We start from the raw sequence: 24,936 nt of genomic DNA, 5'->3' as shown, positions 1-24,936 counted from the left end.
ACTGTCTCCCGGTAAAGATGTTCCCCGGCAGGCACAAGCAACCGTGGCGTAGCCCAAGGGCAGCTTTGGGGGCCATGCCCTCGACCCCTCTCCTGAAGGCAGTGGCCCCCCTGGAGCCGAGTACTTCTTGGTATTGCTAGACGCCTGTGAGAGCTCCTCCCCAAAACGACTCCCGCGACATCAAAATAGGATTTCGAGCCTGAAAATGGTCTTCCGAATAAAAGATTGGCTCTCTGTAGTCATGACGAAGTGCCCCTTGACTTTTTGACCCGATTTAACCACTCCTGGGCGTTATGTGCCCACCGTTGTCGTGCAGGTATAACCCATATCCACTGTTGCCGTGCTGGTACGACCCATGTCTAATGCTGCCGTGCTGGTACAGCCCGGTCCACTGTTGCCGTGCTGGTAGACCCATTGTCCACCGTTGTCGTGCAGGAACGACGAGTCGCTGGCGTGGCCGTTCCGGCTGCCGTTCCGCGTGTCGCTGCTGGACCACTCGGCGCCGCCGGCGGACCTGCAGTCGCGCGTCTGGAGCCCGGCCCGCGAGCCGTGCCCGCGTCGCTCCTGGCAGCGGCCCGGCCATGGGCAGCGCCACGGGCGGCACCAGGAGCGGCACCAGGAGCGTCGCGGCCAGGGGCGGCGCCAGGCGCGCCACGGCCGGCGCGCGGCTCATGACGCGCTCCAGTGTCTGGGCCTGAGCGTGCCGCACCGGCTGCTGGCCCGCCGGCGCGCGCTGCTCGAGGACGCGCTGCTCGTCAAGCTGGACGTCTTCCTGGACGAGGAGGGCGATTCGCGTGCTCGGAACGGCTGGAGCCGCTAGATCGGGGAGTAGCAAGATGTACCTGTTTGTGTCGTGGTAATTGCGCATGTGCAGAGAATGGTAGAGCTGTCCTGCGCAGACAATGAGAAAGGCATGCCACCAAGCGGACAAGCGAGTCTGTTTAACACCAGAGCTCACGCCGCTCCACGCGACACCTTGATGGGACATTTGCGCATGGTCATGCAATGCTGCCTACGCATTTTGTGTGCATTAAGGATTGACAGACCCCAGGTACGTCCTGGAAATGGTGCATTCATATGTCAGACAGGACACGGGCTTCTAGCATTTCCTGGAATGTACCTAATCGGGGACAGATAGGTCCAAATGAATGTACGAAAAATGTATAGCTACAGCAGGAACATAAACGCTAAGTGACACCGCTCCTTACAATGAGCAAAGGGCCCATTGCTGGTCATCTGTTGTAGACGGTCCAGTGTTACCGGCTTACCTTTTCTATTTCGGATGACCTACATCGCCATCGAAAAGGTCTCCTGAATATAGATTCGTAAGTTACTCCTAAGCTGGACCCGGACCAAGCCACCGACTTCACACCTACACCAAGCAATAGCCGTGCCAAATTAGGGTAGCACCGGTCGCACTCGCAGGTCCCCGTTCGCCATGGTTCTCGCTAGTGTGCTACTTTACCAGATACACGAACTCCAGTTTAATAGTAAGCGGTCTCAGTCGGTAACTCTCTCAGTAGCACGCCGTGTTTCTGGAGCTATATTTTGCTTTCTCGGATCCTTTCACGGGTTGCATCCGCGATGACTGCTCAGCCAGCGCCCGCCGCCACTGCCGGACCCTGCCAAAGCCGCCCGGAGCGGGAACACTGCAGGGCCTGGAAGGCCCACCACGGTAAACTTCCGCAGAATCTTCTTGAAACTTCCGCCTGCTTTCGAGGCTTCGTAAAAAACACGCGCGTTCAGAGAGCGGTCGGGGACGGCTGATGTACTCCGGCAGCTCGTAATGACGTAAGTAAGGGAACTCAATCTCACAGGACGCCAGTCTCACCATTCTCAGTATTCTCGCAGTCCTTGCCAAATGTAAACAGTCCACACTGCATGACGGACATCATCTCAGGCCCAGGCCGACGTTCCGGATGGGGCTGACGGGCGGCTGGCTGACTGGTGACGGAGGCGATCTCCCGAGCCGAGCGCACGGGGCCGCACTGCCGTACGAACCCGACGATCTCCCGACCCGAGCGCACGGGGCCGCACTGCCGTACGAACCCGACGATCTCCCGACCCGAGTACACGGGGCCGCACTGCCGTACGAACCCGACGATCTCCCGGCCCGAGTGCACGGGGCCGTACTGCCGTACGAACCCGACGGTCTCCCCAGCCGAGCGCACGGGGCCGCACTGCCGTACGAACCCGACGGTCTCCCCAGCCGAGCGCACGGGGTCGCACTGCCGCACAAACCGACGCAAGCGCGGGGTTGATCACTTGGTAGAAAGGACTCGCAGACTAATGTCCAGCGTTAGGTGTGGAAAAACGTGAGCGTGACAGCGATCTCCTCCAATTTGACGTCAATCTCTCAGACGTCGTTCACAACGACCACGTGTCGAGGGACCTGGCAGACCGTAGGCTGAGCCCAAAATCGTCCCTGAAAACTGACTTTGCAGGTCGCTGTTCAGTGTCCGAAGCCACCCTTGTTCTCAAGGTGTACAGGAATGGTGGACCGGGCACGGGGGCACACTACTCCCTGAGGCGGGAAATGGTCTGGAAAGGGCTGCGTTCCGTGCTCCCCCGTCCGCACGCACTCTAGTACAGTCTTCACCTAACTGGCTGATGCTGCCAGTCCTCAGTCGAACGTGGTCGTCCACCACCAGTCCCCCGCCAGACGTGGCTCGTCCACCGTCGGTCCTCCGCCAGACGTGGCTCGTCCACCGCCGGTCCTCCGCCAGACGTGTCCCGTCCACCGTCGGTCCTCCGCCAGACGTGGCCCGTCCACCGCCGGTCCTCCGCCAGACGTGTCCCGTCCACCGCCGGTCCTCCGCCAGACGTGGCTCGTCCACCGCCGGTCCTCCGCCAGACGTGTCCCGTCCACCGTCGGTCCTCCGCCAGACGTGGCTCGTCCACCGCCGGTCCTCCGCCAGAGGTGTCCCGTCCACCGTCGGTCCTCCGCCAGACGTGTCCCGTCCACCGCCGGTCCTCCGCCAGACGTGTCCCGTCCACTGTCGGTCCTCTGCCAGACGTGTCCCGTCGCCGGCCGATCCTCGGCCAGCCAGACCATCCCCCCTGCCCCCGGCGGAGAAGGATCGCCGTGCCGATGCCGGCCGAGGCGAGCGGCGCTCAGTCTTAATAAGCGGCGCTGCGCCTGGCAAGCGGCCGCCATCAGCGCAGGTCGTTAGCGGCCGCCACCGACGCCCGCTGCCAGCACACAATGAATGGACTCGCAAACGCCAATGATGGCCGGTCATGGCGGCCGGAGCGCGGAACAATGCCGCCGGCCGTGTCCAGCCCCGGAGCGAGTCGTTAGTGACCGCGCGCCGGCGCCGGCCAGGAGTCAGGCCGGCGCCGCCCGCCGCCCAGATGGATGGCGTCATTGTGCCGTATTGCTGCTGTCCAGGGCATCGCGCCGACCTGAGCGACGGAAGCAATCGCGCCGGCGGCATGGCTGGCGATGGCGGGACCGGGCGGGGCAGTGCAGTCGTGCTGTCTGTACTGCCCGCACGTGGCAGCGTTCAGTTCCATGGACATTGCACGCTATATTTCTTGGCAGGCTTTTCGTCATTTTTATCGCATGAAGTCCGTAGGACCACCGCTCTTTGTGGTACTTATAAATGGCCCGTACAGCAGTGCGAGTCTGTCACTCTTTTGCGAGCCCGTCGCCTTCGTCCTTCGTCGATTGTTTAAGTAATTTTCCAAACAGCCTCCGAGACGAGACGGCCTCGAAGACCATGTTTAGAGCATCAAAGCTCTGATGAGTGCTCGGCCTTTATCCTCAGACAAACGGGAGGCGCTTAGCCGCACATATGGCTTCTCTACTTCTCCAGCGAATGCTGCATCCTCTCCGAAAAGCAGCGTCTCCACTTCTCCATCAAGCGTCGGTGCGCTCCGCCCTGCTCGCGTCTCGCCGTATGTTCCCGCACGGCCCGGCCCGGCTCCCCACTCTATCATTGTAATCACGCCGCTGCATCTGCGCCGCCGTTATGGAAATCGGGATTAGCGACGGCACAAATTGAAATCATTGATTGGATGACGTCGGCGGCGCGCAGGCTCGCCGCGTCGCCGCCGACGATAACGCGTCGTGATCGACGTGTCGCCGGCCGCCGCACCAATTATACAGAGTAGGTAGTTATTAGTTTGATAGCTGGAGCATTTGAACAGCTATTCAATCGCTATCGCGACTTCAATAACGTCGTGTTTGATGATGCAGCATGTGGCGGTTGACGGGCGCGTCATGGCCGACGAGTTCAGAGACAACTGGGCCCTGGCATTAGCGTCACTACGGTCGGTCGAGTGATCTTTAGCGATCGGCTGTGATGACACTGAACGGGCAGCCTGTCGGTTTGTCGTGATCTTCATCTACAAACAACCCACCTACCACTCCCTGATTTATCCGGAGAAGCGCGCTAGTTATACCGCAGGTGTTATTGATAGATGTGCAAGTTTTAGTTATGTAGAATGTCTTCGATCGAAGGGGCTGTCGCTGTTCGATTCATGGGAGAAATATGGAAGGAACTTATTCTTGCCAGGTTGGAAAACTGCTGTTTCTTTCCCTTAGAATACGGATTCTCCGCCAGGTATTATTCATGCCGCTGAAGTATTTCTCTTGGCGCTTTAAGTATTTCATCGTGGTGAATTTCTCGGCGGCAAACATTCCTTACAACAGAATGCGTCACAGCGGCCCGCGAGGCGTCGTGTTGTCCCAGGTCTGAACCTGGCCAAAAGCAATGTTCTTTGTAGTTAATCATGTCCAGAAAAACATCTGTAGCCAGATCGACTCAGCAAGCGGCTTGGGTTTAACGAAAAGCGTCTGAAGATAACGCTAGCCGTAGCGCTCGCGCCACAGCGCCAGTGGCTGAATGCATCCAGCCAGCTGCGCAAATTGATTTAAAATGCACGTCCTGCATTCGCGGGTGTCACGCTGCGCAGTTACCTGGTCATCGTGAAGCAGCAGATGAAACCACGTGTATTGGGCTATGAACCATCGTCCGTGAGTTTGTGAGACACGCTGCTTGAACTCCAATAGGGAGATGTCGACACGCAGGAATTATGTCGTTGAAAAATGGCTGCCCCGTGAGCAGTCATAGTGGCTGTGACGGCCACCATCCGTCGAAACTTTGGCCCGAAACGGCACGGCGAGCCGGAAGAGCAAGAGTTATGCTCGCCAATAACATTTCCCTGGCACCAACTCATTTGAATAATAGGGATATCTATATGCTTCAAATAGTCCAAGGAACGGGAATGACATATGCTGCGAATGGTCGTGTAGCACGGCCGCTTGCTGCTTAATGTGCGCTGTCCTGGCTCGAAGACGATCGCCTGGGGCGCCATATTGTTACATATATCTTGTTTAATAGCGGATCTTTGTGCTCCAGAACGCTCTGGGCCGATGTCGCTGCTCGCAATGGATGGCCTCGCCTGTTTCCATTTGAATCCCGCCACGAAGTTTAGTAATTAGAATTGGAAAACACTGCAATTCATTCTAAAAATTCTAATAAAACCCATCAAATTATCATGGACCAGAGTCATTCATCTAAAAAATTATTAAAAAGACAAGTTTTGAACGATGTGTCGCCGGAGCAAATTACACGGGGCTAATCCAGCAGCTCAACACCACGACCATATATCTGGGCGAATGGCCAAAATTTCCATACTCTGCATAAAATATGGTGGCGTTGATGAAAAATAAGTGCGCCAAAGCGGGCCAAGTGTGAGCAAGAGGCCTCCTTTGCCTACATATGTCGATATCTTGGTGACAAGAATTTCGGTACAAGAAAAATGAGGGCGAGCAAACGCAGGCTGGAACACCAGAGGCCAAAACTATTGACGGCAAGATCAGACCGTAAAAGCGCACGGGACCTGAAGTTTTCTTTTGCCTCATTGCATCCGTAAAACATTAGGACGTCGAAAGTACTACCTGTCTGCAAGGAAAGCGATGCAGTTAAATATGATAGCCCTTGATGAAAGTGGGAAATGTCTTAAGCCTATTTAGCTGGCATGATTTTGATAATGAAATAAACAGCGGATAAAAGATAGCAGTTTTGTGGCATGATTGAGATGAGAGGCTTGCTTTACGGGTGGAATAATTGCCGACCATCGTCCTTGTCGGGTGTGTTACTGGCCAGTCAGATCTCCGGCCGTCGTTAGGGGTCATTGAGTCATGAGTATTGGATGGCGCTTGGCTTCCATCCACTTAAGTGCAACAACCCGACTTTACCACGTGGTATAGTTGGGTTTCGATCCAAGGTTGCGATCACAGACTGCGAAGTAGGCATGTTACGTTATGAACCAGGCACCGCCAGTTACCGGTTCGGGTAACCAGTGGTTCAACGATTTTGGGGGTCACTAACCGAGATTACAGATATAAAGCTCTACCACTGGGTTAGCCGAGAGGGTCTGGTGACCGGGAGGACCTAGATAGTTCCCCGGTGAGCTCAGTGGTAGAGCGCTGTAGTCGCAATCAGAAGGTCCTGGGGCCGAGTCCCGGCAATGCCACGAGGAGCATTGATGCGACCCTGGCAAGAAAAACGAAGCATCACACGGTCTCTCCAAGGCAACAATGACACGTGCTGGGCAGTCAGAGTGTGAGGCAAAAGTTGTTATGTACCCTTGCCCACGCAAACCGCCCGATCATGTCAGTCAGAAGCCCCATTTATACGTAAGTTGTACACATTATTGCCGGGGTTTTCGGTCTTTACATGGAGTGTTGAGGTGAGATGTCTGGATAGATTGCATTGTCGTGCGCGATATACACACGTTTGGTCCCCACCAGCATGACGATGTATAGACAGAAGACAGGCAATGTGTTTGTTTTTGTTGGAGAAAAACAGATGCGAATTCGGCATAGCAGGGGCATTGGGTACGCTTACAATGGGCGAAGACTGTGTGATGTTAGGGTAGATTCAGTTATAAATGGGGCATTTTCATGAAGCATCCCGTTGAAAGAGAGACTTTCTGCCACTACCATTTTTCACATGCCGGATATGTGGGTTAAGTGATACGACGAGCGATACCTGTACACCGAGAGGTGAAGGGTGAACTACTGTTACCCCACAATGGCCCGAGGCTTAAAAGTAACCTATTCCGAGCTTCGAGAATAATTTTTCAACTACGGATGGCAGATACGCCGACTTTGTTTTATCTGACAAGCGATAACTTCTTAAGAAAATTTTGTGTTGGTTTTTGTCTCCGCGTGTGGCAGATTGCACTTTCCCTTCTTGGGTTATGCCAATCTGACATGATTATCGACAGGTTCGCTTTTGGCCATCATGAGTTATTATACTGCAAATGGCCGATCTTCAATAAAGCGCAGGTACCGGTTAAGCGACGATACCAAGCAATCATCAGGGTAAATTATAAGGGTGCTGGGCACAAGGCAGTGTTCGCGGTCAAGAGTGAGCGACCATGAAACATTGGTTGCATGTGCATTTGCATTTGCGTTGTATTTGCATCGGCATTTACATCGAACTGGCGAGTAATCAGCACTATTTTTAACCGTCGCCCTGCCGCACAATAGCCTGTGATCTGGCACATAGAGATGTCGTTTTAGACGTTGTGCCCCTCTGTCAGTCAGGGTTAGTGGCATTATTCATGGTCACACGAGCTGCTGTCAGAGGTCATGTGATTTTGACCCGTAAGTGTCAAACCAAGATAGTTGGCTGCGTCCGTCTGTAGCAAAACACTTAGCGTAACCAACACGTTTTCAAACCAGCGGCTTCTAAATGTAACGTGACCTCGAGGAGCCAAAAAAAATGTTTTTCGATGAGGTGAGTTCAATCTGACTTGACCCCGACCTGACCTGATCTGAGCTTGACCATCGGCCTTGGCTAACATAGTGATATGATTTGGAGCTGAAAAAAACTCCTTTCATTCTGGGCCGCTTTTGAGCCTGTACAGCATGCCTCGCACGAACTAGGGATCCATAAATTGCTCCAGGACTGGCCGACTTTTAGGTATTTCACGTCAACTGTATTCTTTTAAGGCCAAATTTCTATGCGTTTCGTGTAAGCCCGAACGTCACCAGTCGTGTGATGAATGTGACAGATGTCAGACCAACAACTCATGTCGGCAACAATGACCAGAACCTTCGGATGTTATTTGCATCTTTCCAATTTGACCATAAGATCTTGAGTTACCGGCGGCGCGGCTCACCAACATCCCTCCCTTCCAGACCTCTCCGAGCGGCGAAATACCGCACGTGTTGGTTGCTGGTTTTGTGTGTTAAACCTTTTAGGAAAACACAATTACCTTCGGTGTGCTTCGAACTCAAGGCGATTGGGACTTGCCGCTTGCGAATCTAGCGCGAATTCACTGGACATTTCCATAACAATGGATTCCGAGGATCGGCAAGTGTTCTATGCCCAGCTATCCGGGCTTTCTCCCAACTAATTTTTCTTCAATCAGACCCACGTCATCGAAAGCCGTGCGATTCTGTGGTACACATAGGTGGTTTCATGACAGCGCACGCGCTCTGCTTGCGCCCACAGAGGACATCAAAGGTTAGAAATAACATGAGTGAACCTTCAAATCCATTTAGGGTACTTTTGCGCACGCTCTCCTCGGCATGTATTAAAGAAGCAAAGTCACGAGAAGCTTGTTAAAGCATCGAAGGGAGCAAAAATGTCTGTCCTTAGAGAAATCTGGCATGTTCCTACAAATCATAGCAAGCTTTTCTGTTGCAATTACCTGGACATTTGACAAGCCCAGTTCTGTCAGAAAGATGGCGTAAGATTGGTTGTTGCACTATCATAAACGCTCCAAACTAATTTATTTATATCACGTCATCCAAGCAACCACCTCCCTAGAACAGTTATTTAACTGAGCGTGGATACGAATAACCGTCACGTGGCGCTAACGGCCAGGCTCTCGTGGCGTGTTGGACAATAATGGCACATTACGTGCATCCTGATTCATATTTGGCGCGGCTGTGTCCAGTCCGGAATATTACCGCGGCCAGCCCAACTGCTACCCATCAACAAGCCATTTCAATTCAGACCTGCGCAGATGAAATGGCTTCTCGGCGCCAATATGATTGATATAACGTTATTGGGCGGCGACATCTGCAGACGATGGTCAGCCAAAGAGATTTCGACCGGCCGCACAGGGCTCTCTTGCCGTAAAAAACAAAGGCGCGCTGCCCACCCGGTCAGCCACGTGATCGCTGTTCATCCGATAAACGGCGCACGGTACGGGGCAGGCCGTGACGTATGGTGGCATTACGGGCCGGCGGCGGGCCGTCCACAGCCGCTCGGCTGGACGGGGTCCGCGGCGGCCCGGGCGAGTCCACGGTGGTTACTGGATGGACAGTGCCTGTGGAGGTCCGGGTAAAAGGGGCCTGCGGCGACCCATGCGAAGAGAGAGGGAACGGGGCAGGTTCAGCCTACTTTAAGTTGTTTTCTTGTGAGTGCACCCGAAATTGGTGGATTCACATTGCTTTATCGCGACTTTGGTAGCACCTTCCAGCCTGATGCAAACCATGCACATGATCACACGCATAATCTTCCACATCGGCATCACTTCGCAGATTCAACGCGGATAAGTCCGAGGCGAAAGAGCATTGGTTAAGATCAGCACAGCAAATATGTGATTTTCTGAACAGGGTAAATTACTTGGATTATGTTACGAATAAGAGAAACCAAGAGAACTGACATAAAAACTTGTTTGTTTGAGGCATGGGAACAAAAGTCGCAACACGCCCTCCTCATTATCATGTCTGAATTATTTTTTTCCAGAGCGGAGGTAGCAGCTCCGTTAGATATTTACGCTGCAATATTTTTACGAAGCGTTTTGCTATCATGGCTCAGTCCCTTTAGTAGCCCGTGACCCCAGTAGCGAGCAGCCATTGCGGTGCAGTGCTCGCGCCACAGTTTTCGGCGCGAGCAGCCGAAGTTCACATCGCACACCTGACGATATGTTTTTGTGCCAAGGCTGTGGTTGAAAAAGAAGTCTTGTGGACGCAAACGCTCGCATTGTTCAGTAAACCATTAACTTGTCAATATTTCCCGCTCTCAATCCCTTCAAAAGTTAACACAAGTTGGAAAGCGGGCGGATAGTTGCATATCGACAAATAATGGACGCATTTGGAAACAGTCGGATGCTTTTTTCCGTAAGAACATGTCAGTGCCGGCTTTTGTATACGAATATTGGACTTACCCGAATAGTGGCTAACAGTCTCGCGATACCCGAATATTACAACACTGAAACATATTGACACATACGTGACATGTTATAACACCTCGCGGGCAAATATTGAACTTCACTATGCCAGGATAGGCGGCATGCCGTACGGTACCATGCGTCGCCAGCCCGAGTCCCGTCCCTGGCAGTCCGCGGAGCGGGACGGACGGTCCCGCTTCACTATGCCAGGATAGGCTGCACGCCGTACGGTGTGATGCGCCGCCAGCCCGAGTCCCGTCCCTGGCAGTCCGCGGAGCGGGACGGACGGTCCCGCTTCACCATGCCAGGATAGGCTGCACGCCGTACGGTGTGATGCGCCGCCAGCCCGAGTCCCGTCCCTGGCAGTCCGCGGAGCGGGACGGATCCGCTTCAGTCCCGATCACTCTGCCGCCCATCCATCGCGTGACTGTTAGCCGCTAACAACATTACCCGGAGCGTCGCCACTGGATCTGTAACGTGATCAGCCGTCGCCAGCGTTCCGGAACGCCTGGCGCACCCACGTGACGGGGGAGAGGAGCGCGTATGGTGCATCAATCACATCAGGAGCGAATGATTAGGGGGGGAGGGGGACAAGCTTTCCAATTTTGATAACCTTTAACATGAACCCTGAACAAAACTATGTAGAAACTAAATGATAAACGCGTTTGCTCTCTGCCTCCGTTATCAGAGGCTGTGCCACTGCTGCAGCAGCCCACAATGCGAAATTGCTCGTCACGGTCCCGAGAGCTGCTCTGCTCTGCTTGGAAGGTGATACGATTAACATGGTAAGCCAAATCATCCCACGTGTACCCAGAATACTTTCAGTCAGGGTATGGAGAATTACTTTAGGGCGCCTGACGATATCGCCAAGCCCAGGGACAGTGTAATCTCTGGGTTTGAGTAACGAGGCTAAGCACCTCGCTGCCCTCTCCCCTTAGTGCGTTATTACCTCTTTGGTTCCTCATTGATTGCCTGCGTATTTTTGTTCATGTGTTTATTCATTGCCGTGAGTAACCGAAATGTAGGTCCTCCGTTACCTTCTACCTAGATCCGCTGTAATTTGTCTTCACCTGAACATAAGTCTTCTGAGATGATCTTAATGCTGCTCATTCACTTTGCTCAGGGAACCGAGCCTATTAACTGTACCTTCCGGTCTTACGGCAGGTACTCGATCACCATTACTTGCTCAGTTCGTATGACTTCCCACATCCATTACGTGCTATAGCCTCGCCGAGTCCATGGTTCAGAGGACAGGCCATACGGTGGCGGAAATTCCGCCGATCGCCGGTGTCAGCTGACAGCGTCAACTTTATGGATGCGCTGTGTCGCCGCGTGAAATCTGACGGGCCTAATGCTTCCGATTTCTCTTTCATTGACAGCGAGTCATCATTTTTACGCGTCGGAGGCCGGACTGCGGCGTTTGACATGGTTTGTACGTCTATTTAGCGTCGTTTATTGATATCCATGACTGTTCCCGCGGTGCGCAGTGTCTCTGGACTACGGTTGAATGAGCGGGTCGGCTCCAGCTTCCTGCGCTGCCATTGAGAAGGCGGCGCGGCGCCTCGGCCGCCCTCGCGGCGGCGGTGGCGGCCGCGCTCCGGCGGCATTCAGAGGGCGCGCCGGCTCGGCCCGGCCGGAACCGGCCACAATGGCCCCCCCCGCCGCCGCCGCGGACAATGGCGGCACTCGGACGCACGGAGAGCGGCACCGGCGCACGCGGTGGACGGGGACACCGACCAGTGGACACAGGGGCACATAGATACCGGCCAGTGGACACAGGTGGATAGAGGAACCGGTCAGTAGACACAGGTGGACAGAAGAACCGGCCAGTAGACACAGGTGAACATAGATACCGACCAGTGGACACAGGTGGACGGAGGAACCGGCCAGCAGACACAGGTGGACAGAAGAACCGACCAGTAGACACAGGTGGACATATAAACCGACCAGTGGACACAGGTGGACAGAGGAACCGGCCAGCAGACACGGGTGGACAAAGGAACCGGTCAGCAGACACAGTTGGACAAAGATACTGGTCAATGGGCACAACTGGACAGAGGAACCGGTCAGCAGCTGCAGGTGGATATAGATACTGGTCAGTGGACACAAGTGGACAGGGGCACCGGGCAGTGGACACAGATGGACTTAGACACCCGTCAGTGGACATACGTGGACAGAGACACCGGCCAGTGGACACTGGTGGACAAAGGCACCGGTTAGAAGACACAGGTGGCATAGATGCCACCCAGTGGACACAGGTGGACAGAGACACCGTCCAGTGGACATACATGCCCGGGAAAATCCGTAAGGGAATTCAGGTGGACAGATATGCGTGCAGGCGGATACAGGTGGACCGGGACTCCGGCTGGTAGACACAGATCCCTAACGGTCGCATATGGGGAGAACATTATCCAGTGGATATAGGTGGGCAAAAACACCGTCAAACGATTACTGATGTTTAGGAAAGCTATCAAGAGTGCACGGGCTTAGCAATAACGTACTGGTTATCTTAACTATACGGCTCCCTCTGAGGCTCGGGGACACTGCTGGTTGACATCCCCGTTCAGATCCTTGAGCAATTGCTTTTGCAAACACCACTCCGGCGATATAGTGACATTCATCGGCAATTTCTCGCGAGTGAATTTTGAAGTCCAGGAACACTGGACACAAACGCGAGTCCATACCCTCCGTGCGCCGTTTTTATGTTCTTACAGCATCCCACGCTGCCTCTCAAAGGTGCCGTTCGTATGCGTATCTGTCCTGATGATAGTGGACATATCCAGTGTCTGCCAGCAGTAAAACGGCGCGGCCCGTCTGTTTGGGACGCGTCGCGTTGGTCCCCTCCAGCGCGGGCCATTCGGGAGACGCCGGTCTCCCTTCAGAGCTGCCCATTTCAGAGACATAGTGGCGTATTAACCGCCCCGGGAACGCATGCACGACACCGGTCACCTCCCCGTTCGGCTCCCATTCGCTGCTTCGGCTCTTTTGGAACTTTAGCAAAACTTCAGAATATTTTCAGGGAATATTTTCCCAAAGACGGTAGTCGATTAATAGCAGGTCCATAACAAGTGTATTTTGTGAACGCATATCGCCTGATATATACCTGCACTGTGGATGATAAACCTAAAACCTAAATATCGAGATGCTTAAAGAATTGTCTATTTTTGTGGGATGGGAAAAACCTCAAAGGTGAACTCGCGTTATTCTCAGCAGCATGGAGTGCCAGACAAGAGCCTTTTAAAGGACGGGCAGGAAGGCCATTGCTCATGGTGGGCGTCCGCTGCAGAAGAACCTTCTTAGGGTCGATCTTTGCCACCCAACTCAACGGAAAATTTGGTCCGATTTTTTTTCGAAATAGGAGTATGGAATGGAGCGACCACTTCTAAGAACGCAGACCGACAAAGCGCGGGCTTCAAAATCCCTCAAGGCTTTTAGCAAGTATTGTTGATTACATTGCGGGCTTTTGGGGTGTATTCTACTTTTAAAGTTACCCAAGGTGTGTTTGCTTAAGTTCGGATTATTTTCTAAATATGGGGTAATCGTTGGCAATAAATTCAGATGGAAAAATAGGTTGTTTGTTTGCACAAAAATGATAGAATAGCAGGTTATACTTCAATTTAAAGTTTTCCAGTTGTACGACGCGCAACATTGTATCAACAGATAGTCCATGGCATGTTGCGGCGTCAATAGTAGACAACCATGGCTTAATAGCTGTATCACCTACAGTTAAGTACAATTCCTCAACTGAACGCTCTGAGGCGGTGTCATCTCAACACAACAGCACGAACTATTTTAAAATTGTTCCACATTATTTGTAGATGCTGTCATGGGTGCAGCCTTCTATTTAATGGAAGGGTGCATGTCACGTTTTTGTACATTTCACTTGTTCTCAGATCAGACGCGTCCGATTTCACTGGTAATTTCATTGTAATCCTTGCTCACTACTATGAAATTAATACACTTCATTTGCCTTGCTTTTTCCAATGTGTGTGTTTTGCATTGTTTGCAATACACTAATTTGTCGAAGGGATTGTATAATAAATGCTAAGAAAGCTTGAAACATTCTATTTAGAGCAAGTGATACACAAACATCATATTGTTATGTAACGAACTCAACGAAGCGCTATAACAAGGCTGTATCTCCCTCATGGCGTTTAGCGCAGTGACTCTTTTCTTGGCATACTTGGATTTGGGAAAAGGAGCATCACATGGTATATCATGACACACTGGTTCAAAATCCAACCAATGCCCTTCTCGGTAACTGGCCTTTGCCATCCCCGTGCCAATCACAAACGTTCATTTGTACTGACATCGTTGGCATCAGTGGAAGCGCCACTTTTGAGCTGAAAGACCTGCAATGTGCGGGTTAAAACAGCTCAAAAATGGAACCTCTAGTCCGCAACAGCTGACAACGGCCGTCGGTAGGTTCATCATGATGACGTCACGACAAAGGCAATTATCGTGGACTCGGACTACACTTTGGGGCTACCAAAATGAAGAGAAGTGTAGTGCTGGTAAAAAACATTGACGATGTACTTTGGACTAAAAAAGAAGTAAGACGTATCGTGTTATTATGTCTTGATGCTGCTGTAGTGGTATCACGCACTATGACGCAGTGTTTTTGACAGACTAAATGGTCCTGAGGTTTCACCAGAATGTGTTTTTGAAATTCGCCTTAAAGCTAGACGCTCCACTAAATGGGTTATATATTCGGCCCCCCGCAATCCAACAAGTTTAGCCGTTTCTCTCCGCCCAGCACATCCCGTGCACATTTTCCAAAACTACACTCATGGACCGTGCATTCCATTTGTCGAATAAATTGCAGTTCATATGCAAACGCACGATGACTGGTAGGCACATGTGGCGGGTGTAACTGCACAGGACATGTCCGAACAGTATCACCCAAGTGCCTGGATTGCGTCAAAATCATGGTCCTGCATTAAACTTTCAAAGTGCCTGACTGCATCTCCTGTCCCAGATTTTTGCTAACGACGTGCGACTGTTGGCGCCTGTTCGCGGCTGAGAGTGCGGGTTTTCCAAACGTCAAAAAGTGGCAGCTTCAGTTTGGAGGCTCTTGATGCGCGTAACACCGCGACACGGCCGTTTCGGACCTGGGTTTACCCTCGATGGTCTTATGCCACCGAACCTTTGTAATGTCAGTCGGACCACACAATCGGCCCGCTTCGGGACGCGCACTTAATGCCGCCGAATGACGGGATCGTCATACTTTCCCAGATTGTGGTGGTGGCAACGGCTGTAAGGAACGGAATACAGGAGGTTGTTTGGTAATGTTATGCTTAAAAGGAGTGTTCCACATTTGTATAGGGCTTTGAACTAAAATAGCTATCCCGAATCATTCGGTGCAGTGCACAGCCCTGCCCTTCTTAAGTCCTAAACAACTCTAGCTTCTGAGCAACACACCCGCAAGGATGTGCAGCCTATTTCGGGCAGACTATTTCAAGGTCGCTCAGGCATTCACGACGCCAAAATAAAGCCAGTTAGATTCTGCCTTTTCGTTAGCCACGCAGCGATCAAGGCAAAGCAAAATGTAATTGTGAAGCCGTTAATATATGGCGTTCGTGAGCATGTTTTCAAGATATAACGGCCGTCCATTGGCCTTCAATCTGTTGTGCGAGGTGCGATGGCGTAATCAAACAATGGTGCATTGAAGAACATATTTACAGCAGCGAAATATTAAAATTAATATTTAAAATTAATTAATAATTAATAAAAATTTACAACAGCGAAACTGTGTTGCCTAGAGCAACCGTTTCCATTTAAAAGTATACAAATAGTTTTGTGAGGTTTTTCATTATATCTGAAGTTTGCTTAAGTATTCTGAAATGCGGAGCATTGCCTTTGATTATATGGGCATATGTCACCTAAGAAAATGCACAATGACAGGAATAACCATCGATTCTCGTGTGCAAAGCCACTTGTACTATTACAACCATTCGTGAAACGAAGTCGTTACAAATGAACGCAGCAATGTAATCAAAAGTGCGGCAGTTTTGCTGTTTCAGTACAACATTAGCGTGCATAAAGTGCTGTAAGCCATCGCACAACCCTGCAGCCTGCACAACTCAACCAAACATCCTGATCCGGCTAAATGGGGAGCATCCTGCGACTGTCACCATCAGCGAGCTATTCCAATGCTGCGAAGGCTTCTGTGGCGTTCTTCTCGCAATCAGGAAAGGAAAACGATCAATGGGGATGTGCTGGGAACAAGCAAAACAAAAATATTGGCAGCAGTTGTATAAAGTAGGCTTCGCCTCAAAATGTACAGACGATATGCAAGAGGCATCCGTGTTATGCAATGTCACAAGCATGCATAAAGCGTTGAATTTAACCCGGCATTTATAGAAAAATAAGAAAATGATTTCGTTTAGCCCTAAGTCATGTGCGAGTGTTATTGAGACCAGCGGCGTAGTTCCTATGCAGTTGGAGGGGGAGCCCATCGCTCCCTCCCCCTTCTTCCAACTTGAGCTCCAGCTCCTCAACTTTGAGAAGAAAGTGGGCCAGGTCCGGGAAATCTTTGTCGGCTTGTGTTGGAAGCAGATTTAATTGGAAATATTTCTTGTAAATATCTTTAATTGTCCAGCCCCCGCCCCGACTCATTTTACGAAACCATGCCCCTGTTTGAGACAATGGGACTATCAATTGTTTGGACAGCTTTCTAGTTATCTTTTGCTGCCTTTTTACCTGGAGAATCAGTGGACCAATTTCAGCCATTAAAAATGTAAATGGCAGTCCCGAGCATCCACGTACCCTGATGACCTTTCCCAAGGTGACCTCTGGTGAGGTGAACTTTAATGCTGACTTGAAAAGTAATGCCAAGCTGGAATATTTAGATAAATTCACGATCATTTGTCGTCTGCATGTAAACATATGATTTTGGTTCCACGGATCTGCGTATGACGTGGTAGAATGGATGGATTTCTACCTTAGTAGCATCATTAATAGGAAGAACTGACCTTAATATCATAATACCTTTGATAAATATTGTGAAAAACTAGCGGCTACAAGGCAATGATCATGATCACGATGTTGGCGAGGATGCTTTCCAAGGATGAAAGTGTAGGAATCATTCTAGGATTGCTTATTTTTGTCATGACTGGTTCGGAGATCATGTCAAGCCTGGGACGCAAACCGTGTCAAAAAGCACTCCGCAAACAAGCAGACAATATTATATATATGAATATATGCATAAGCATAATATTCGGTAGTGAGTCCTCTGTGTGAAAAATTGCAGGTCATTAAGGATCATTATCTTTCAAAGACAAGCTGGGGTCGTGACCTCCTCTCCTCCCGCAGCTCTCTCTTTCCCTGTGGCGGAGCCCATAGCATCTCAACGGTACGTTAATATAATTTTGCCATATTTCAACATATACGATGGAGAAAGGGCCGCGCCCAGTACGGAGCTATGGTGATCTAGCGAAAGCCACTGCAACTTGATTTCATTTCTTAGGATCTTGCAGAACATTTTTGAACCCCGACATAAGAAACCCATCAGATACTCAGCGATACTAAAACATCCCTATAGTTTAGTCAGTAGTTTGGTGGGCACAGCGTGCTGCAGGTTTGTTGAGTGACGTCCGAACGCGCGCTTAGGTGACTTGTCATTAAGTCCTTATGGCAACTGATCATGACAGCCAGACTGACAGCAGGCGGCAGGGCTACGGCGAAAAGTTGTTACGGCCGGTGAACAGCCAGCCGCGGAAGCAGCCAGCCGTCCAGCCGGCCAGCCGCGGAAGCAGCCAGCCGTCCAGCCGGCCAGCCGCCGAAGCAGCCAGCCGTCCAGCCGGCCAGCCGCCGAAGCAGCTAGCCGTCCAGCCGGCCAGCCGCGGAAGCAGCTTGCCGAACCGGCTTGAGGCCGAAGTCTGCCAGGGAAGTTGGGGTGGTGTTGAAAATTGTAAGCGCATAGATTCGAAATGTGAATTTGGTACGCATAAATCCCAAATATGTTCCCTTAATCGTTCAACTTGACTACATATTCCGGAAAGCGCTAGTTTCTTTCAACCCACCACCTTATTCGCTGTTTTTCGTAACGCGGACTGATAGGAAACGGGGGTTGATTAACCACTGGCCTCTCTAAGCTTAAGAATAGAGTCTCTGCGAAAGAAACTAGTATATTTGTCTCAGCCCCACTAAGCCAGGTCAAAGGTCAATTCGCTCTGAAACTGGAACTACTTCGGCGTTGCGTGCCACTGGCTACAAAACCATATCTCGTGCCAATTTACGATTCACGCAGTTGTGGTCCTGGTCTAATTTTTAGCAGATTGTTGCACGGCCTTGTGCCTTGACCTTTATTTTCTATCTTTATGATGCAGGGCTTCGTTAATCTGACAGCGTCGGCCCGCCGAGCGCGATCGGCGGATCCGCCGGTTGCCGCCAGACAGCCGCGCCGGCGGTGGATCGCCGTGCCGTGATCCTTTAAACTATGCCACTGCTCAGAAATCAAATTTGAGCGCGATAGCACGACATGCCGGACAGACATTCTCGGAAAACCTTACGAGAGGTCACATCACCTCCCCCTATCAGGGCAGCGGTTAATCACACCTTAACTTTCTAGGCTTCAGCGGATGCCTGTCTGTCAGTCCTGATACCTAATTTGGTTAGAGCCCCTGACTTTCCGCTCGCCCACTCGTGACTGGGCGTATTTGGGTCACTTCAGGCGCTCGATGCCTTCCCTCTGACTGGAATGACCTGCGATCGGTAACGACCGCGTCAAAAGCCAGGTGACGTCAGAGGGAAGAATAGGCCGTGCTGAGTTTTGCGGTACGTCAAAATTTCGCCGAAGAATTCTACCCTAGATCTGGGAATGCAAGATCGGATGGTGGGGTCAGGGTTTATGCAAATAGCGCTGCTAAGCGTGGGGCATCCCAGAACTCTACTCAATCAAAATGGTCCGGACTTGACTAAAAAGAACTTTTGATTTTCACTCGGTCACCTCCTACGTTCCGAAGGGATCTCTTCGGGCTCCTCTCCTCTACTGTTCGATTTTGAGTCGCCTCCCGTGTGCTATTTGATCGGCTGTACCTTGTACGCCGATGACATCACCAGTGATCGGTTGTGCTTTGTACACCGATGACATCACCAGTGATCGGTTGTGCTTTGTACACCGATGACATCACCAGTGATCGGCTGTGCTTTGTACGCCGATGACATCACCGGTGATCGGCTGTGCTTTGTACGCCGATGACATCACCTGTGATCGGCTGTGCTTTGTACACCGATGACATCACCGGTGATCGGCTGTGCTTTGTACGCCGATGACATCACCAGTGATCGGCTGTGCTTTGTACGCCGATAACATCACCGGTGATCGGCTGTGCTTTGTACGCCGATGACATCACCGGTGATCGGCTGTGCTTTGTACGCCGATGACATCACCAGCGATCGGCTGTGCTTTGTACACCGATGACATCACCGGTGATCAGCTGTGCTTTGTACGCCGATGACATCACCGGTGATCGGCTGTGCTTTGTACGCCGATGACATCATCAGTTTTCCGCAGCGCGGCATTCCCAGGTGACGGAATGCTGCTGCAGCGGAGCATTGACTATCTGGAAGCTTGGCCGACGGGACTAACGCCGACAGGTGGGGACTAACGCCGACAGGTGGGGACTAACGCCGACAGGTGGGGACTAACGCCGACAGGTGGGGACTAACGCCGACGGGTGGGGACTAGCGCCGACAGGTTGACACTAACGCCGACAGGTGGGGACTAACGCCGACAGGTGGGGACTAACGCCGACAGGTGGGGACTAACGCCGACAGGTGGGGACTAACGCCGACAGGTGGGGACTAACGCCAGATCCCATCAAATGTAAAGCGTTTACTATGACCCTCATGGTCATAGTTACAGCGCCAAATGTGCTGACCTTATAACTCTACTGAGAACCCGTTCTGAGGCCAGCAGACGGCAGACGTCTTCGACCGCCAGCAGAAATGCTGAAATCCCAAGTGGTCTGAACTTTGGTCAGCACTTTCCTGCGTTCCGTAGCCAAGTAAAGCGGTCCGTATTGGTCCGCCGGTGATGACGGCTAGTAAACTTTAGCGAAGCGTTTACGGTATGCGTTTCAGTTCTCTCATTAAATGCATGTTTGCAATATTTTATGTAACCGACGTGCTTATTGTGAGACGACGTGCATCTGCAGTGAAGCATTTAGGCATTTGGAGAATTGACCTTGGACATTGCGTTTGCGCATTGAAAAACAGCATTGTTTTGTAATCGTACGCTTGGCAGGCTTTCATCGCATGGTATGTCAAATGCTCATGGTCTGATACGTAGGTCAGTGGTCTGATACGTAGGTCAGTGGTCTGATACGTAGGTCAGTGGTCTGATACGTAGGTCAGTGGTCTGATACGTAGGTCAGTGGTGTAGCCAGGATTTCGCGCCGGAAGTGCCACATTGAATCATAGACAAAGGCCCTTTCAGACATAGGGATGCCCTTTATGGCTTAATAGGGCCTCCTTAGGGCCTTAGTGCCTGTCTCTTTACATTGGGCCTGTTTTAACTCGGCTGCATTTTTAGGTTCGGAATTTTATTTTCATATCTCAGGCGTCTTTTTGAGACATCTTCTGTTTTACAAGCCTTACAGATGTCTTAACTCTTATCCCTGAGCTGATAAAGGGTGTTGCACGGTTGGTGCGACCCCTTTAAGTCTTTTAAGGACGCTTCTCCGGTATGCCGTGCCATTACGCTCACATTTTCAGTAGCCTGTAGGGCATCCATTGCATTTGTTTTTTATAATAAAAACGCGTCCCAAGCGTTTCAGCGACGGTTTTTGAAGAACAGTGCACGGCGATCTGCGGTCCGCGGGATTGACGGAGAGCAACCGATGATACCGCGGAACGCGCGCAGTGGGCCAACATTGGTAAATTAACGGAGCCATGGGTCATAAATGTATGGTCAGGACACATCAAAGTGTATACCTACCATTGTACTCAGAAGTAAAGAAAAAGCATGCCTGTTTTAGGGTTGCTGTAGCTACAAGTCATGGTCGCGTACATATGAACCTGTAACCTTAAAAACTTTTATTTTCGGAACAAAATTGGCTTTTGACATAATGGGGGTAAATCTGACGTAATGGGGGTAAATTGTGAGCCCAACAACATCAAACCTTTTACAAATCGCGAGATCTCCTTGAGACCAATTCACATGTATTTTCCGCTAAGCTCTGTCTTTTTTAGTTTGGAAGAAGCATCGGTGATTGCATCGACCCCCCACCCCTTCCCTATCAGTTCACGTTATATAAAACGGCGGATCAGGAGGAGGGTAAAGGTGCCAAAAAGTTCTGAGTTATTTAGCCCCAGGGGCCACTGTCAACTCCAGGGAAGGAGGCATGACTCCAAAAGCTCCCCTTGCTTAGGCCACTAACGTAGCTGTGGTTTTACACGTGCTTGGAAGGGCGGGATCAATTTGACCCCCTCAAGGTTTTTACAAAATGATTCTCGAATGGCGCGGCTACGCCTCGCCGTTCAAAGTCAATGGCAGCGTGGCCACAGCAAACTTTGTACACCTGTAGGCAATTGAACAGCGAATGTTTTCGATACAAGTATCAGATATAGGTACTTCATAAGTTTGCTGACATGTGACAGGTCAAAGTCAGGCTGTGACTGTCAGCGAAACCAATGTCTAGACAATTGTTTGATGTGATGCAAGAACAACTGATCATTTCCATTGACCTTGGGTAAGATATGAAGGTCAAGCTGAGGTCAAAACCAACCTGTTTTTTACTCGAGAGCTTGTTGTATGGGGTTAGTTTCTGGTGCCCATTTCGAATTTATTAATTACAGACCACAATATATATTTTCCATGAGCTTGTTTAATGTCAGAGTAGCTCATCGACCTTAAATGACTCAGGTCTACATTTTTTTAGAAACGTACCGCCTAGTGTAATCATTGCCGCTGATTCAAAGTGCAAAAATCATAACAATCTCGTAGAATTTTGATCACCATGACTTTAAAAATGTCAAACAAGTTCGCTGATCTTAAAGGAACGTCAGTGAAGTTTTTGTAAGAATAGGTGTCTAGGTTCAAGGCGATTGCGTGAGGAGGTATGCGGACACTGGACAACATTCTTGAGTTTGACCGTGTTTGACCTTATGTTACCCGAATGTCATGACCTAGGAAACTCAAGTTCTGATACAAGTCAGTTCACATGCAGGTTGACCCACCCTGTGAATAAGGTGTCTCTAGCCCTCAAAGTTTTTATATCCTGTGGAGGTCAAATTGATCCCCTAAACGAAGGGATGCAACCGGCCACCCGGGTGCGTGTTAAGATATAATCTTCGTGCAAGGCCACATCAAAAGGACCATGGCAAACGCCGTGCAATTTTTGAGTTGCCAAGGCGAGTGACACCTTTGCGGTGACACTCGATACCTAGTGATTGAGTTGTAAACAGGATTTTAGCTGCACGAGCCTTTATGAACAATAATCGGCATCTCTTGACATCTCTTGGTCTTTGCTTACATTGTCTTCACGAAGTCCACAGAAAGCGAGACGTCAAGTGGACTTAAAACCAGAGGATTGGATTGACCCTATGAATATTTGAATGGCTTAACTCGGTTATGTTTTGCTGAGCCGAATCCGATTGAAAAGCGACGGCTTTGAGTCACACAAAGACAAGGGACGATGAATCACAAACGCACTACTGTAGGTGATAGCGTGACTAACCATGTATTAAGACATGTCTATTCGTTATTTTGAACGACAGCATGCGGTATAAATGCAAGTCCGTGTGCAAATATTGTGACCGCAGAAGCCATCATATGGGCACGTGAACAACCTCATTTCTTTTGTCCCACATTCACAGTCCAAACAAAAAAAATCGAAATCTGAATTTCGAATGAAGAAAAGAAACGGTCGAATGGAGGGCGGGAGTTGCCAGGAACCTGATCATTGATATTTTACGAATGATGTGTTGCTTTTCAGCATCATTATCTTTGCCAACTATGCAACATATTTTTGGTGAGCTAGCATTTAGATTCATAATTGGGAGACCACAGAAATGTAAAAAATATGTGAGAAATGTAATGCAAAATAATTTTGCATAGCTTTATACTGCAAAATAACTTCCCCTTTATTTACATGCCCGTATTTTTCTGATCAGTCGGGTTTTGAGTAAGCTATCAAGCATGCTCATTCATCAGCAATATTAGACGTTATCGCAAATCATACCTAAGGCATAAACTCAGCGCGCAGAAGTGCCAAAATATCAAATTCGCGGGAAATGTGGAAACATGTTTGCCTTTTGACTGATATCAGAAAGGCCCCCCCCCCCAAAAAAAAACGGAAAGGCACTGACCATTAAAACCATGGAGTCGCTTTTATATCGCCGCACCGGTATTACAGAATGCTGTGTGTCGTACGCCCAGCAGCTGTGGGCACAGTGGTACGTCTATTTGCACCTCCAATTATTACGCGAAAGAATACGTTCCCCAGTTTGATGTCAATTGCCACAGTTGTGTGACCACTACGAGCACTAGAGAGTCTTAAGTTTGGAATCAAAATGTTGCGTAATTTTATCGCACGAACTGTAGTGATCATGGTCACATCACCAATGTCAGCTTAACGATTGTCGTGTGAGATAAGCCAAGCTGATTGGTCGTCGTTCAAGCTTCTCTGGTCCGGAGAATATATCCCTAAATGGCAGGGGTCGCTTTTGATCTCAGGCGGTCGCTGTTGTCGAAATACCCAAGACGGTGCCAGGTTACGTGGCCATATTTCCCACACGCTGCATAGTTATTCAAGTTGGCATTGCCAAGCACGGTTGGACGACTCATTAGACCCTGCAGCGCCAGTTCAAGGGTGCTCGTACCGTTTACGCTCCCGTGCTGAGCCGCCTGATACGCTGGCCGATGGTGACTTGCAGCCAGCCATTGCCGTTGCCTGTCCGACTCACAAGCGGCGGTAACGAGGCATCGCAACCCACCGCATCGTAACCGTGGTGACGCCACCGCCCTGAGCGCCCTCAGATTTGTTGTTGTCTCCATTCTCCAAACAATTACCGAGCGCTGATGCTGTGCAGTCTTCAGGAGAGCAGATTCGCTCGCCAAACAACCATGTCATTACTTTCTATTGCAAAACCATCCGGGAGCATTAGCGTTGTCCGTGGTCCACTTCTCACGCTCCCATCGACGCCGACCAATCAGCGGGCGGCAACCTCCGGCGCGGGCGGCCGGCGACCAATCAGCGCGCGACTCTAGCAACAGGTACCGCCCCATAAACCCATCAAATCCTCCTCTATTCATGTGGTGAGGCGGCGCGGCCGGCCGGCTCGCGCCTCCATAATCGTCCGGGGGCTAGCGCGGCGCGCGGTCGGCCTGTTCGCTGACGAGGTGCGTTCCCTGCCGGCTACGGAGAGGTCGGAGCGCGGTGGCGGCGGCGGCAGCGCGGCACCCTGTCGACCGCAGGCGACGCGGACCCGGACGCTTGGGCGGCGGAGCGCGGCGCGCTGCACAGCATGCTCGAGTTTAGTCCGCCGGCGGTGAGCACGTCCGCCTCGATGCTCTCCTTCTTCAACATGGACCCGTCGCAGCAGGGCGCCTTCATGTTGGGCAGTCCGCCGCTGGCGGCGCTGCATTCGATGACGGAGATGAAGCAGGCGATGCTGCAGTACAACAAGACGGCTGGCGCGGGCGGCGGCGTTGGCGGCGGAGTCGGCGGCGGCGGCGGCGGCGGCGGTGGCGGCGGCGGCAGCGTGACGCCCACCAGCAGCGGCGCCGGCTCGCCGGTGGCCTCGGTCATCCCGCACGGCATCGACAGCATCCTGAACCGGCCG

General features: G+C 51.2%; 1 protein-coding gene across 1 annotated transcript in view; it reads left to right on the top strand.

The window, feature by feature from the left end:
• LOC119109795 (uncharacterized) overlaps positions 1–24,936 on the top strand; it is a 55,537-nt gene that overhangs the window by 11,625 nt on the left and 18,976 nt on the right. Inside the window, exons 6-8 of the mRNA XM_037233549.1 lie at positions 436–549; positions 700–794; positions 24,569–24,787. Of these exons, the coding sequence (XP_037089444.1) occupies positions 436–549; positions 700–794; positions 24,569–24,787 (428 nt within the window). The remainder of the gene's footprint in view (positions 1–435; positions 550–699; positions 795–24,568; positions 24,788–24,936) is intronic.

The sequence above is a fragment of the Pollicipes pollicipes genome, unplaced genomic scaffold (genome assembly GCF_011947565.3).
Source record: "Pollicipes pollicipes isolate AB1234 unplaced genomic scaffold, Ppol_2.1 Scaffold_7231;HRSCAF=8579_pilon_pilon_pilon, whole genome shotgun sequence".
Lineage (NCBI taxonomy): Eukaryota > Metazoa > Arthropoda > Thecostraca > Pollicipedomorpha > Pollicipedidae > Pollicipes > Pollicipes pollicipes.
Note: the sequence above shows the minus strand (reverse complement) of the source record. Positions and strands in the feature narration are given on the sequence as shown.